The sequence below is a fragment of the Bidens hawaiensis genome, unplaced genomic scaffold, assembly GCF_021521415.1.
Source record: "Bidens hawaiensis isolate Kalapana, Puna unplaced genomic scaffold, B.hawaiensis_p1.1 tig00009343_1, whole genome shotgun sequence".
Lineage (NCBI taxonomy): Eukaryota > Viridiplantae > Streptophyta > Magnoliopsida > Asterales > Asteraceae > Bidens > Bidens hawaiensis.
Window position 1 is genome coordinate 81,472 of NW_027491689.1, and position 12,011 is coordinate 93,482.

The 12,011-nt window shown below is 40.8% G+C and overlaps 1 protein-coding gene across 4 annotated transcripts; it reads right to left on the minus strand.

Moving 5' to 3' along the window:
• On the minus strand, positions 1–6,176 carry LOC143532077 (SNF1-related protein kinase catalytic subunit alpha KIN10-like). 4 transcript variants are annotated; one of them, XM_077027226.1, is made up of 11 exons: positions 6,074–6,176; positions 3,402–3,590; positions 3,140–3,324; positions 2,880–3,062; positions 2,125–2,256; positions 1,836–2,021; positions 1,678–1,767; positions 1,510–1,593; positions 730–852; positions 430–648; positions 1–347 (listed from the first exon to the last, which is right to left on the minus strand). In XM_077027226.1, exons 2-11 carry the CDS (start codon positions 3,580–3,582, stop codon positions 234–236), a joined length of 1,497 nt encoding a protein of 498 aa, XP_076883341.1. In that variant the 5' UTR covers positions 3,583–3,590; positions 6,074–6,176; the 3' UTR covers positions 1–233. The 4 variants fall into 4 exon arrangements, with proteins under 4 accessions (XP_076883341.1, XP_076883343.1, XP_076883342.1 ...); XM_077027228.1 differs by lacking the exon at positions 6,074–6,176 and adding an exon at positions 5,933–5,951; XM_077027227.1 differs by lacking the exon at positions 6,074–6,176 and adding an exon at positions 3,742–3,961.
• Positions 6,177–12,011: the final 5,835 nt, after the last annotated feature.

Genomic DNA, 12,011 nt, shown 5'->3' on the forward strand with positions numbered 1-12,011 from the left:
AAGCGAAGTAGCTATTAATAAACATGTGAGGCTGGAGAAAATAGTACAGTACCCTAATAACTTGAACAAGAAAACTTGGTATTTACATTAACCTAGCTTTTCATCACCACAACAAATTCGGGGTGAAAGCTGTTCATAATAATAATAATAATAATAAATAATAATAATAATAATAATAATAATAATAATAATAATCTTGACAATGATGACGCTATATTAACCGCTCACTCGCTCTAGAGAACACGAAGCTGTGCAAGAAACGCAGCGCAGAGATCCAAAAACAGAAACTGTGGTCCTTGAATCCTCTGCAAATCCAACAGATACTTGTCCTCACGGGTTTTGTAAAGCTGCAATCAAATGTTTCAGTCGAAAGATTAGTCAAACTGCATTCACATATTGTGACAGCCATCGTGTGGAAACAAAAGTTACCTGGACTTCAAATTTGACCACGTTCGGGGAAGTCAAAGCAGCGTCGGTCTCCACAATAGTCGACTCATCACCAAAGTAATTATTACTTTGCATAGAGTTGTTGTTGCCAGGGGCCCACCTGCATTTCATGTTGTAGTGGCCGATCTTTTTCCAAAACACGTTCAGTTCTTGCAAGGCTTTGAGAACTTCTGTCATTATCTCACGAGGATGCGCTCTCGACTGTAAAACCATGAAGAAAATAGTAACACATTTAATTTTAATTTCTCTATAAGTTTTACTTATTTTAGAGAAAAACTTCACCTGAAGCCCAAGAGCCCATTTTCTCTCTACTTGGTTCCGAAAATTTATCCCTTGGTAGTCAAAATATGTATTTGACCGTGGCGACATTATTGAAGTAGCAGCCTCGTTTCGGTTCAATCCATCCTGCAATCATAAAGTAGAAAACATAAACACAAATTTTGGATGGATACACATACGTGATACGCCTGTGAACGAACCAAACGCTCAGTGAACAGTTCGTGAACCGTTTGGCAGGAATTTCGTTTATGTTTGTTTATTTAATAAACAAACAAACATGAACACGTGTCTTGTTCGTTCATTTAAATTTGTCTATGTTTTAACGTTTATGTTCGTCAGTTAACCTTTTTTGAAGTTCATTCGTCCATGCTCGTTAATATATTCATTTATCATGAACACATGTCTGGTTCGTTCATTTAAATTTGTCTATTTTTAAACGTTTACGTCCATTTATGTTCGTCAGTTTACCTTTTTTGAAGTCCGTTCGTTCATGTTCGTTAATATACTCATTTATATAAATTTCCCATTACAACTTAGTTTATTTTTCAACTGGTTTTAGCTCAGTTATGTTTGTTCATTTAAACTGTTAACGAACGAACATAAATGAACACAAACATGTTCAGTTTCTTAAGAACGAACATAAACAAGAAGACCCTGTACGTTTAATTGTTTGTGTTAGACCATTTGTTTAGTTAAAGTTAAACGAACAAACACGAACATGCTCTGTTCGTGTTTGTTCAGTTCGTTTACAAGACTATTTAAGAGACAGAAAAACAATCTAACCATAGGTTTCTGGAATTCAGCTCCAAGATAGCTACTTTTGTGACGATATCGGTTATCCAATAACAAATAATATGCCACAGTACCCTAAATAATATGCAAGAATTAGCAATAATGTAATATAAACTATTAAAATCTATTAACATAAATTTAAATTAAAAAAAAGGCTACATCATTTTGCACACGGCTGCGAAGCGACTCCAAGAGGGTGTCTCTGTCAAATCCCATTTTACCCACCTCTAAAAGAATATCTTCATCAATCTGTACGCATAAAACGACTTTAATCACCCAAAGACCACTTCATATAAGGGTCAACAAAAAAGTCAAACCTTTTTTGCTTGCTGCATGGAATCTGGTGGAGGCACGGCTAAGTAGCGGGGAAGATGAGCCTGGAACCATGGGTGCAAACGGATGTCGGGAATAGTTATTCTTTTCATGGGGTCCACCACGAGCATCCTCGGGATTAGGTCTCTTGCACCGGGTGATAAGTGGCTAGGAAGTGTATATATTCCACCCTGAACAACAAACAAACAAACCAACATATTTTGATATAGTTGAACAATTAATTAATAATAATTAATAACCATTACGATTTTCACAGTTTGGATGAATATTTACCTTAATCTTCTTGAAGAGGTTAGGGATATTCTCATCATCAAAAGGAAGGGTCCCACATAAAAGAGCATACAAGATAACACCACAGCTCCACACGTCAACCTCAGGTCCAGCATACAGCTTTCCAGATATAACCTAAGACAAAACAAAATTTAAATTATAAAACCATTAATGATTTTCAAACTCGTAATCGAATCGCTAAAAGCAAGATTTGTAAAATCGGTAACCGCACCAAAAACCGAATTTACAGATCGGTTCGATCTTTTTCGGTTACAGATACGGTTCGTTTGTCGGGTTTCCTCAATTTTCGGTTTTTTTGCACATCCCTATTTTAAATGAGCTTGAGCCTAAAAATTAGCTTGTTCGATAAATGAGCCCGAGCCCTGAGCCTCACTTATTGAGCTCGAGTTGGCTTGTGAGTAGACAAGCCTATTATTTATATAATGTGTATTCAATATATTAAACATATTGTATAATAACTATTATTGTATATAAAATTATGATAAAAAATAAATAAATAACATATCATGCACATATAAAAATTATAATTAAAATTCGTATGAAAAATGAAAATAAATGTCAATAAAATAATTAGTCGATAATAAACGAGTCAAGCTTGAGCTAGAGAAATAGAGTTCTAAACGAGCCAAACTTGAGCTCGATATCTCGTAAGTCAAACAAGCCGAGCTCTAGCCTAGTCGAGCTTAGGTTCAGCTTGGCTCAGCTCGTTTACACCCTTAAATATCATAAAGCCATACCTCGGGGGCAGCATAATTTGGACTTCCGCAGCTTGTCTTGAGAAAATGACCATCTCGCATAATATTGCTTAGACCAAAGTCAGCAAGTTTGACATTGCACTTGGCATCCAGCAGCAGATTCTCCGGTTTTAAATCTCTATGAGCCACCATGTTCCTATGGCAATACTCCACACCAGATATTATCTGTAGGGCCCACTTGAAAAATATTAAAAACCAACAAAAGTAACATATGATAAGAAACTAAGAGTCCAATAAATCACCTGCTGAAAGAACTTACGGCCCTCATCTTCTTGTAACCGGCCCTTCTCAACAATGTAATCAAACAACTCACCAGATTTCACGTATTCCATCACAAGATAAATATCTGATGCCGTCTCTATAACCTCATAAAGCCGAATAATATGTGGATGCATAAACAATCTTAATATCTTGATCTCTCTTCTAACTGCAAAAGAGCGTTAAAGTTTTCATTTTTATGTCAAACAATGAAGAATGAAATTATTGCTATCAATATGTTGCTACCTTTTTCTTCCATGTCCATGTTTTTAATCTTGCGACGGTTAAGAATCTTTATAGCAACTTTGTGACCGGTTAGACCGTGCTCTGCAACTTTCACTTTTCCAAACGAACCGATACCGAGTGTTTTCCCGAGCTTGTAGTTTCTTAAAACCATGTCCAAACTATGGTTCCTTGATCCCTCCATATCTTATCCTGCAAAGTGGTGGTTAAAATATCAAATGGTTAAAAACGCATCGAGTTTCCATAAGTATTTGGCTATCAGTCAAACATCTATAATGCAATTAAGTAGTGATAAATGGGGACCCTGGCCTAGATAACTCGAGCTGACTTATTAAAAAGGTACAAAATAATTTGCAATTAATATGGACAGTACAGGAAAAGATACTGTTGATTTGAGTAAGATGTATGAATAATTAAGAAAATAATATGTTACATAAGATAGCAAAGATAACTAAAACACGCGTTCTAAAAGGCTATCAGGTGAAGAAAACATGTTTACGCAATCCATCGATGAGATTATATAAGAAATGACATGGCCTATATGCGTGTTATCACACTATATGAGCCACCGTGATATGATATGATATGATATGATACGATTTCGAATCGTGTGACATCAAGAAAGGCTATCAGCATCTAAAAAGCTAATCCACATGAGGCTAATAGCACGGATGCAAGTTGTGACTCGTAAAATAATTAATGATAATTAATTTATCGACATTTATTTCCAATTTCTATATAAATCAAGTTAATTTAAAACCAAATCACATCTCGCCGATTGACGTTTAACAAACAATTAACATTTAACAACTTTGCTCAATGAGCAGCATAATCAAACCTTAAAAACTAATACATGAACCATAGCGATATAATATTATACAATTTCTAATTGTGTGACATCAAGAAAGGCTATCAACATCTAAAAAGCTAATCAACATGATGTAAATACTTAATGGTACAGATGCAAGTTGTGACTCGTAAAATAATTAATTAAAAATTAATGATAATTAATTTATTGACAAGGGCACATGCACCAATCAGCCGGTGTCCCGATGATTGAGTGCTATGTGCCTTATGTCCAAGGCTTGATGCAAAACTACTATCGAGCCGGGGGTCTCATCGGAAGCAGCCTCTCTATCCCTATGGGGTAGAGGTAAGGTTGTCTACATCTTACCCTCCTCAGACCCTACCATAGCATTGCTATTGGTGGGATATACTGAGTACGATGATGATGATGATGATGATGATGATGAATTTATTGACATTTATTTCCAATTTCTATATAAATAAAGTTAATTTAGCATCAAATCACATCTTGCCAATTGACGTTTAACAAACAATTAACATCGTATCAAACAACTTTGCTCACTGAGCAACATAATCAAAGCTTAAAAACTAATACATGAACCATAGTGATATGATATTATACGTTTTGTAATTGTGTGACACCAAGAAAGGCTATCAAGTTATCAACATCTAAAAAGCTAATCAACATGATGTTAATAGCACAGATGCAAGTTGTGTTACGTAAAATAATTGATTAAAAATTAATACTTTAATTATAAAAAACAATAATCACAATTAGGTCAATCTAACATCAAATCACATCTCACCAATTGACACTTAACAAACCATTAACATCAAACAATAGTAACATAATCAAAGCTTAAATACCAAGCGGTCATGTAGGGGTCAATAAGTATAATCAGATTATATATCTATTAAACGGAAAGTTAAAAAGTTTTAAACTTTCAACTTTTCCACCAAAGTTTCACGCATTTACAGTTTTAGTACAAGACTCTTAGCATTTCAACTTCGACTACAAAACCTTTTTGACGGTATCGCTATGTAGTCAATATCACCGATATATTGGCGATATATCGGTTATCAGTCTCTTGGTAAAATATCGGTACCGAGAATAACGGTGATATCGACCGATATATCACCGATATTCCTGTTTTAAGTCTTAATCAGTTCAAACTTGCTACGATTGTTAGTGTTTTGCAAGTTATAAACGGTTAATTTTGGTAGGAGAGTATACTAAATTATTAGTGTTAAATTGCTATAAAATATATATATATATATAGATATATACGAAAATTTTACATGATACTAAATTACCGATATCCCACCGAAATCCCATCCCGATAACCGATATTTTTCCTCATTAACTGCTTAGCGGTACGGTAACGAACCGATATCAACCAAGTTACCACCGCGTCCCGGTTTAACGCAGCTACAGAGAGGACTCAGATCCTTTCGCGTAGGTTTTACGGTTCCTTCGTGAATCAAGTTCAACTTGTTTACGTAAAATTAACACTTAACGCAACAACAGCAAACACACACACACACACAATTAACACGTATCCAATAACAAACCCAGATTTAAAACCTAATCAATTTCAAAATGTGTGAAACCCATAACTAAAAACTGATAAAATTGATTAATTTTGCGGTACCAAAAAAAGCCCTAATTTTGAAGATCTAAATAATAATAATAATAATAAAACTATGAATTACAGAAGTTGTTGTACCTGCAAATTGGGTGGATGAATTGGAATGTGTGAAATCAATCAATTGCAATTGTAAGTGTAAATAAAAATATTCGATTAATAATAATGATAATAATAATAACAGGACATGTGTAAAGTGATATAGATAGATTAATAATATACCTTGTGTCTGTGAAACGAATTAGGGTTTGAGAGAATAATTGATTGAACAAGAGAAGAAGAAGAAGATTCAGTAATCGTTTTCACTCAATATGGATCTTCCTTCCAAATAATAATAATATTATTGTTATTATTATTCTATTGTTGATATATTTGCTTGAAATAGTTTACGACGTTAGAAGCTTATATTTTTATTTTTATTCTTGCAAAAATCCCGACTATGCACCGATTAATTGCTACTCCTCATTTTATTGATTAAGTTTGGATTAGTCGGTTTATTAATCGGTCGACGGTCAAATCTGGCTAAAATCGGCGGTGTCCGGCAAGATTCTGATCAAAATTTGCGGTTTCCGACGAGAATCTAGCAAAAACTAACGGTTGCCAGCGAGATTCCAGCCAGTTTCCGGCCAAAATATGTTTGTGTGTGTATAAAACTGAAAATTACGTTTAAAAATGTGTGTGTATATATAAAACTAAAAAAAATATACATTAAAGTCTGAGTCGATTAATCCCGATTAATCTCCATTAATCGTTAATCCCTACCCACTCGCTGAATACCGACTAGCAATTTTTACAACACTGCTTTTAGAACGACGTATTTTTTAAGGTAATCGCACTCTTGATTCATGTTATAACTTATAAGGGTACCATAACACTTTTGATTCATGTATTTTATGGTTGGATAGGGTTTATATGGTACGTAATTTGTATGAATGTTTGATATGTGCATGAAGAGGTAGGTCCCAGCAGAGCCCAGTTGGTCCCGCAAGACTCACCTTGAACAGGGACGTCTGCGCAAAGGCCATCTGCTCCCGCAGGACCCACCATGCTCAGAGAACCTTACGCGCAGTACGCAAGCTGTACACGCAGGGAAAGCCTCCCAATGGTGAAGTACCCCGCCTGTTCCCGCAGTTGCGGATACAAGCCATCAGGGAAGGCTACCCGCAGACAGCAGGGCTACACGCACAAGACACTAGCTACTTCAGTAGTCACATGAAGGAATGAGCAAGGCGGGAACAATCCCGCCTAAATGAGCCAGTCCGTATGATTCTGAAAGATCTTTTGTACTATACCTACCAAGGTATGGATAGGACAGACGATCTGACCAGAACAGCCCATGAGCCAATCACAGGGTGACAGCTCACCGACAACAGTGCGAGGAGGAGCACCCTCTAGTACTGTTCGTCACTATTAGCCGCTGCCTACTCACCAACCCTTACTGTGGGGCATGCGCAGCCTACAGTTGGTGGAATAGTGTTACTGTTGGCCGTAACCTATTCACCAACCAGCATGGCCTGCGTACAATCCACAGTAGGTGGGACGTGCATAATCTACAGTTGGTGGAATAGTGCAGCCGACTTTGTTACTGTTGGCCGTAACCTACCCACCAACCAGTATGGCCTGTGCATAGTCCACTGTTGGTAGAACAGGAATACTATTCAGCCGGCTGTACCTTCTAGGAAACCTACCTTCGGCTATAAATACTCCAACATCTTGGAATGGTAAGATCATCTGCTATCCTGTTATCTAGCAATCTCTTAATATACACTTATATACAGAGCAATCTAGTCTGATTCTCACGCCGGAGGGTGGTCACAAGGAGGAACCCCCCCTTCTCAGTGACGAGCTTACGGTGTTTGTTTTGCAGGTCCCCTGAAGAACAACCGTCTTTGTTGGACCTCATTCTCGTGGGAAACATTACTTAACCCCCAGATTATCTATAATCTGCACCGGGTCACTTAGTGTTTCTTCATTGGCGCCATCCGTGCATAAAAGCTAGAACTAATTTAGTTTTTTCAAATTTTCTGAAGAAATGGTTAACGTTACTCCGGTCAAAAGGCCAGTAACCGACCAAGAAACCCCGATAACAACCCCAGCAACTGGGGGGAACACCGGCGGTTATACAATCCTTACGAACACTACCCCGACTACCCAAGCCGGGGCAAGTGCAGTAAATATTCCACTGGGGTTCACCGATACCCAGCTGGAAAAACGAACGAGGGTCCCTCGCCAAACACTAGATCAAGTGAAGGCGTGGGCCGAAGCACGTCAGAAAGAGTTCCAAGCTGAATTGGACGAACGCTTGCGTTCAGTTCAACAGGCTGACGAATTCGGCAGTACTCGCCAACACCTCATTATGAACAGCGAGGGCGAGTACTCAGACGATGAGAGGGAGGAGTCCGATACCGACGCAAACCCTCGCCATAAGGCGAAAGGGAAGCGTAAGGAAACGGACTCCCAGCCAAAAAGGAATTTTGGGGAAGCCTTTAAACCAACAAATGCGGAGAGAAACCCGCGTGACTTCTCCAAAACCATTAGACCAACTGCTACGAATGCAGGAAAGTCAAAATTTGCAAGGGATATTGCGGAAGCAATCGCCCCGAGAAGTGCCAAACAAATGTCCAACATTGGCACTTATGATGGTCTATCCGACCCAGACGACCATTTGAACAGGTTCATTGCGGGGGCTACCGTCAGTAACTGGACGGAACCCACGTGGTGTTACATGTTCCAGATGACTCTGGTCGGAGCAGCCAGGGCATGGTTCGATCGTTTACCGGTCCACCACATATATGACTGGGCGGACTTTCAGAACAAGTTCAGCCAGCACTTCAGCCAGCAGAGGAAGTATACTGAAGAGCAGTGGACGATCCTCAATTGCGTTAGAGAGGAGGATGAATATTTACTAGACTTCATCACCCGCTTCAACTCCAAGAAGCTGAGTCTGGGCAACATAAGTGAAGATCTTGTTCGCGCCGCTTTCATCCAGGGCGCCGAGTACCCAGAGCTTATCCGCACATTGACGGGTAAGGACGGCATGCCATCCACATGGGATGCCATCATGACGGCAGCCAAGCGCTTTGCCGAGACGGAGAAGCAGCTGGGAAGAGATCTTCCCCAGAGTACACACCTCTACACGCAGAGGACAAGGGAGAACAACGTTAGGATCGCCCGGCAGAACAAAAAGAGGCGGCTAGGTATTTGGCAGTCAAGGGTAAACTTTGACACCTCATCCAGCTCTCGCCCTCTTGTTGGCGGAAGGGACAACACACACCCTTCAAACCGAAAACACCGGTGGACGCCACTCACCAAGAGCGTCACGGAGATATTTGCCACGAAAAAATTGCCATGGCCAAAAGCCCCATTGATCCGGCAGAAACCTAATGCGGATCAAAGCAAATCCTGTGATTTCCACGGGACAAAGGGTCATGGTACTGAAGAGTGCACATCCCTGAAGGATATTGTTGAGACATTTGTCAAGGATGGAAGACTTGCACATCTCGTGGCATCAATCAAGAAGGGAGGAAGGAATGACAACCGGTACAGAGGTAACGGACGAAAGCCCGTCGACATCAGCATCAACATGGTTCATGGCGAGGTCAGAGGAAGAAAAAGACGAGTGACAGAACCATGCGCGTGGAAGGAAGCTGAGGTGCGCTTCCCGCGAGTGCCAGGAGGCCCCAGCAAAGAAGGCCCCATCGTCATCAAAAGCCAGCTGGGGCATTACATCACTTCCCGCACTCTTGCTGACAACGGCGCTTCGTCGACAGTGATGTACAGGCAGTTCTTTGACAAGCTGGATGATGAAGACAAAGAACGCTTGGAAACGGTCTACGCTTCAATGGAAGGGTTTGACGGCAGTACAGAAACCCCCCTGGGTATCCTATCTTTCCCCGTTACTCTTACCGATGGGAATCATTCACGCACAGAAGACGTGGATTTTGTCGTGATGAGAAAGCCACACCACACGTACGACATCCTATTCGGAAGAGACGGGATGGCAAGATTCAACGCCGTGGTATCTTCAGTCCACGGCATGATGGGATGGCCAACAGCTGAGGGTGTAGCGATGATCACTGGCATTCCCCAGAATTTGGTGAGCGATAATGGCACCAACTTTGCTGACAAGAAGCTACAGCAGTGGCTGAAAGAACTTCAAATCACCCACACCTTTACCTCAGTGGCACACCCGCAAGGTAATGGTGAGGTGGAAAGAGCAAATAAAAGCATCGTCGAAGGCATAAAGAAAAGACTCTTGAAACACAGATCCGGCTGGGTGGACGAGCTTCCGCACGTCCTTTGGGCAAACAGAACGCTGAAGAAGGCCAGTACGGGAGAAACCCCGTTCAGTCTCACTTATGGCACTGAAGCCATGGTCCCGGTCGAAATTGGTTTACCCTTACCAAGGGTATTGATCCAGCCAGAAGACAATGATGCGGAAAGACGGTTAGACCTTATGCTAACCGAGGAACGCAGAGACTTAGCCGCAGTGCGTGAAGAGAATTACAAACGACAAATGCAAAAGTACTACAACACGCGGGTAAAACTCTGCAACTTCAATGAAGGAGACTACATACTGCGTAACAACGAGGCTTCGAACCAAGAACGCCCAGGAAAGCTGGCCCCGGTCTGGGAAGGGCCATACGTTATCAAACAAGTTCTGGGAAAGGGCGCATACCGGCTCGAAAGGCTCGATGGCACTCCCATCCAAAGAACATGGAATGGAGCTCAATTACGCAAATGTTATATGTAGATCAATTCCAAACTTGTAAAGAAAAGGCCTAAGAGCCACTTCTAATGGAAATGATTCTCCTTTCACAATGTGTTGATAGCCTTACCTTTAACTTATGAACTTCCCATGTGCCGGTATTCACCGCATCAATGTGTGAAGAAGTAAGTAGTTGCGTGTGGAAGGCGGCAAAACCCGCATAAACACAACGCTAAAAATGTTAAAAAGTTCTAAGGAAAACCTACACGCAGGTCAGATGTAAGTAAAGTTTAGCCATCCTTGTAAGTGCAAGTGACGGTCTTACCCGCACAATCACGAACAAGGAAGCAAAACTTCAACCTATCATCTACCACGTTCAAAGGTTAACTTATTCTGAACACTTAGAAAATTTCAAAGGAAAAGATGAGGTAAACTTCCACGCAGGTTAAATGTAAGTTTAGCCATCCTACTAAGTGCAAGTGACGGTCCTACCCGCACAATCATGAAAGAGGAAGCAAAATAAACTTATAATTTACCACGTCAAAAAGTTAACTTATCTAAGTACTAAAGAAATTGCTAAGTGTAAACATGCAACAAAGAAAAGGACAAACACATTCTTTATTTCATCGAAACTCGAATATTACAAACATTGCTGGGTATATACCCGCATACAAAAGAAATACAAAAACAAATATCTACGCTAGTGGTGGAAAGGGATCTTCTGGATCATGCTTCAGGACCACTTCCACTTGGACCCGCACCATCAGCAGAGTGTGACGGTTCAAGGAAAGCTCTAAGGACAGCAAGCCCATCATCAGCAGCAGCAATTTCATTCACCTTCTCCACCACCGGATGCGGGAAGGCAGCATACTGGTTCACTGCTTGGTCGTAAATAGTTTCAGTATCCGCATTATACAAAGGGAAGTTGGAAGGCGGGACGCCTTTCTCAGCAAACCCTAGACCAAGCAGGAAGCCGGTCCGTTCCCCATCCTCATGAGAAGCGTTGAGGGCTGCGCTCATAGCATCGTCGTAAGATGTCTCTGAAAAGACCCGATGCACAACCTACAAAGAAAATGTACAAGTATAAGAAACTTCTGTCGCAAAGGAAAGCGTGAAGACAAAGCTAAAATACCTGAGGCAACGCTTCTCGAAGAAGCCATTCCTTGGCAACCAGAGCTTCTTTAAGGGCGGCTTGAGCTTGGGTGCAGGCGCGTTCGGCTTCGCTCTTATTAAGATTGGCAAGAAGCACATCCTTTGCAGCGGCCTTTTCAACGCCCTTAAGCTTCCGCTCGGTGTGCGCAAGCACGCCCCTCTGGTCCAGGATCTCTTGAAGCTTCTTTGCATCCTCCATAGCCAAGGCATCATGAGCCTGTTGAAGAGCCTCTAATTTGGCTTTAAGTTCTTCATTCTCCAGGCGGAGAGGCTCAGCAACAGCTTCAGCCTTGGTGGCCC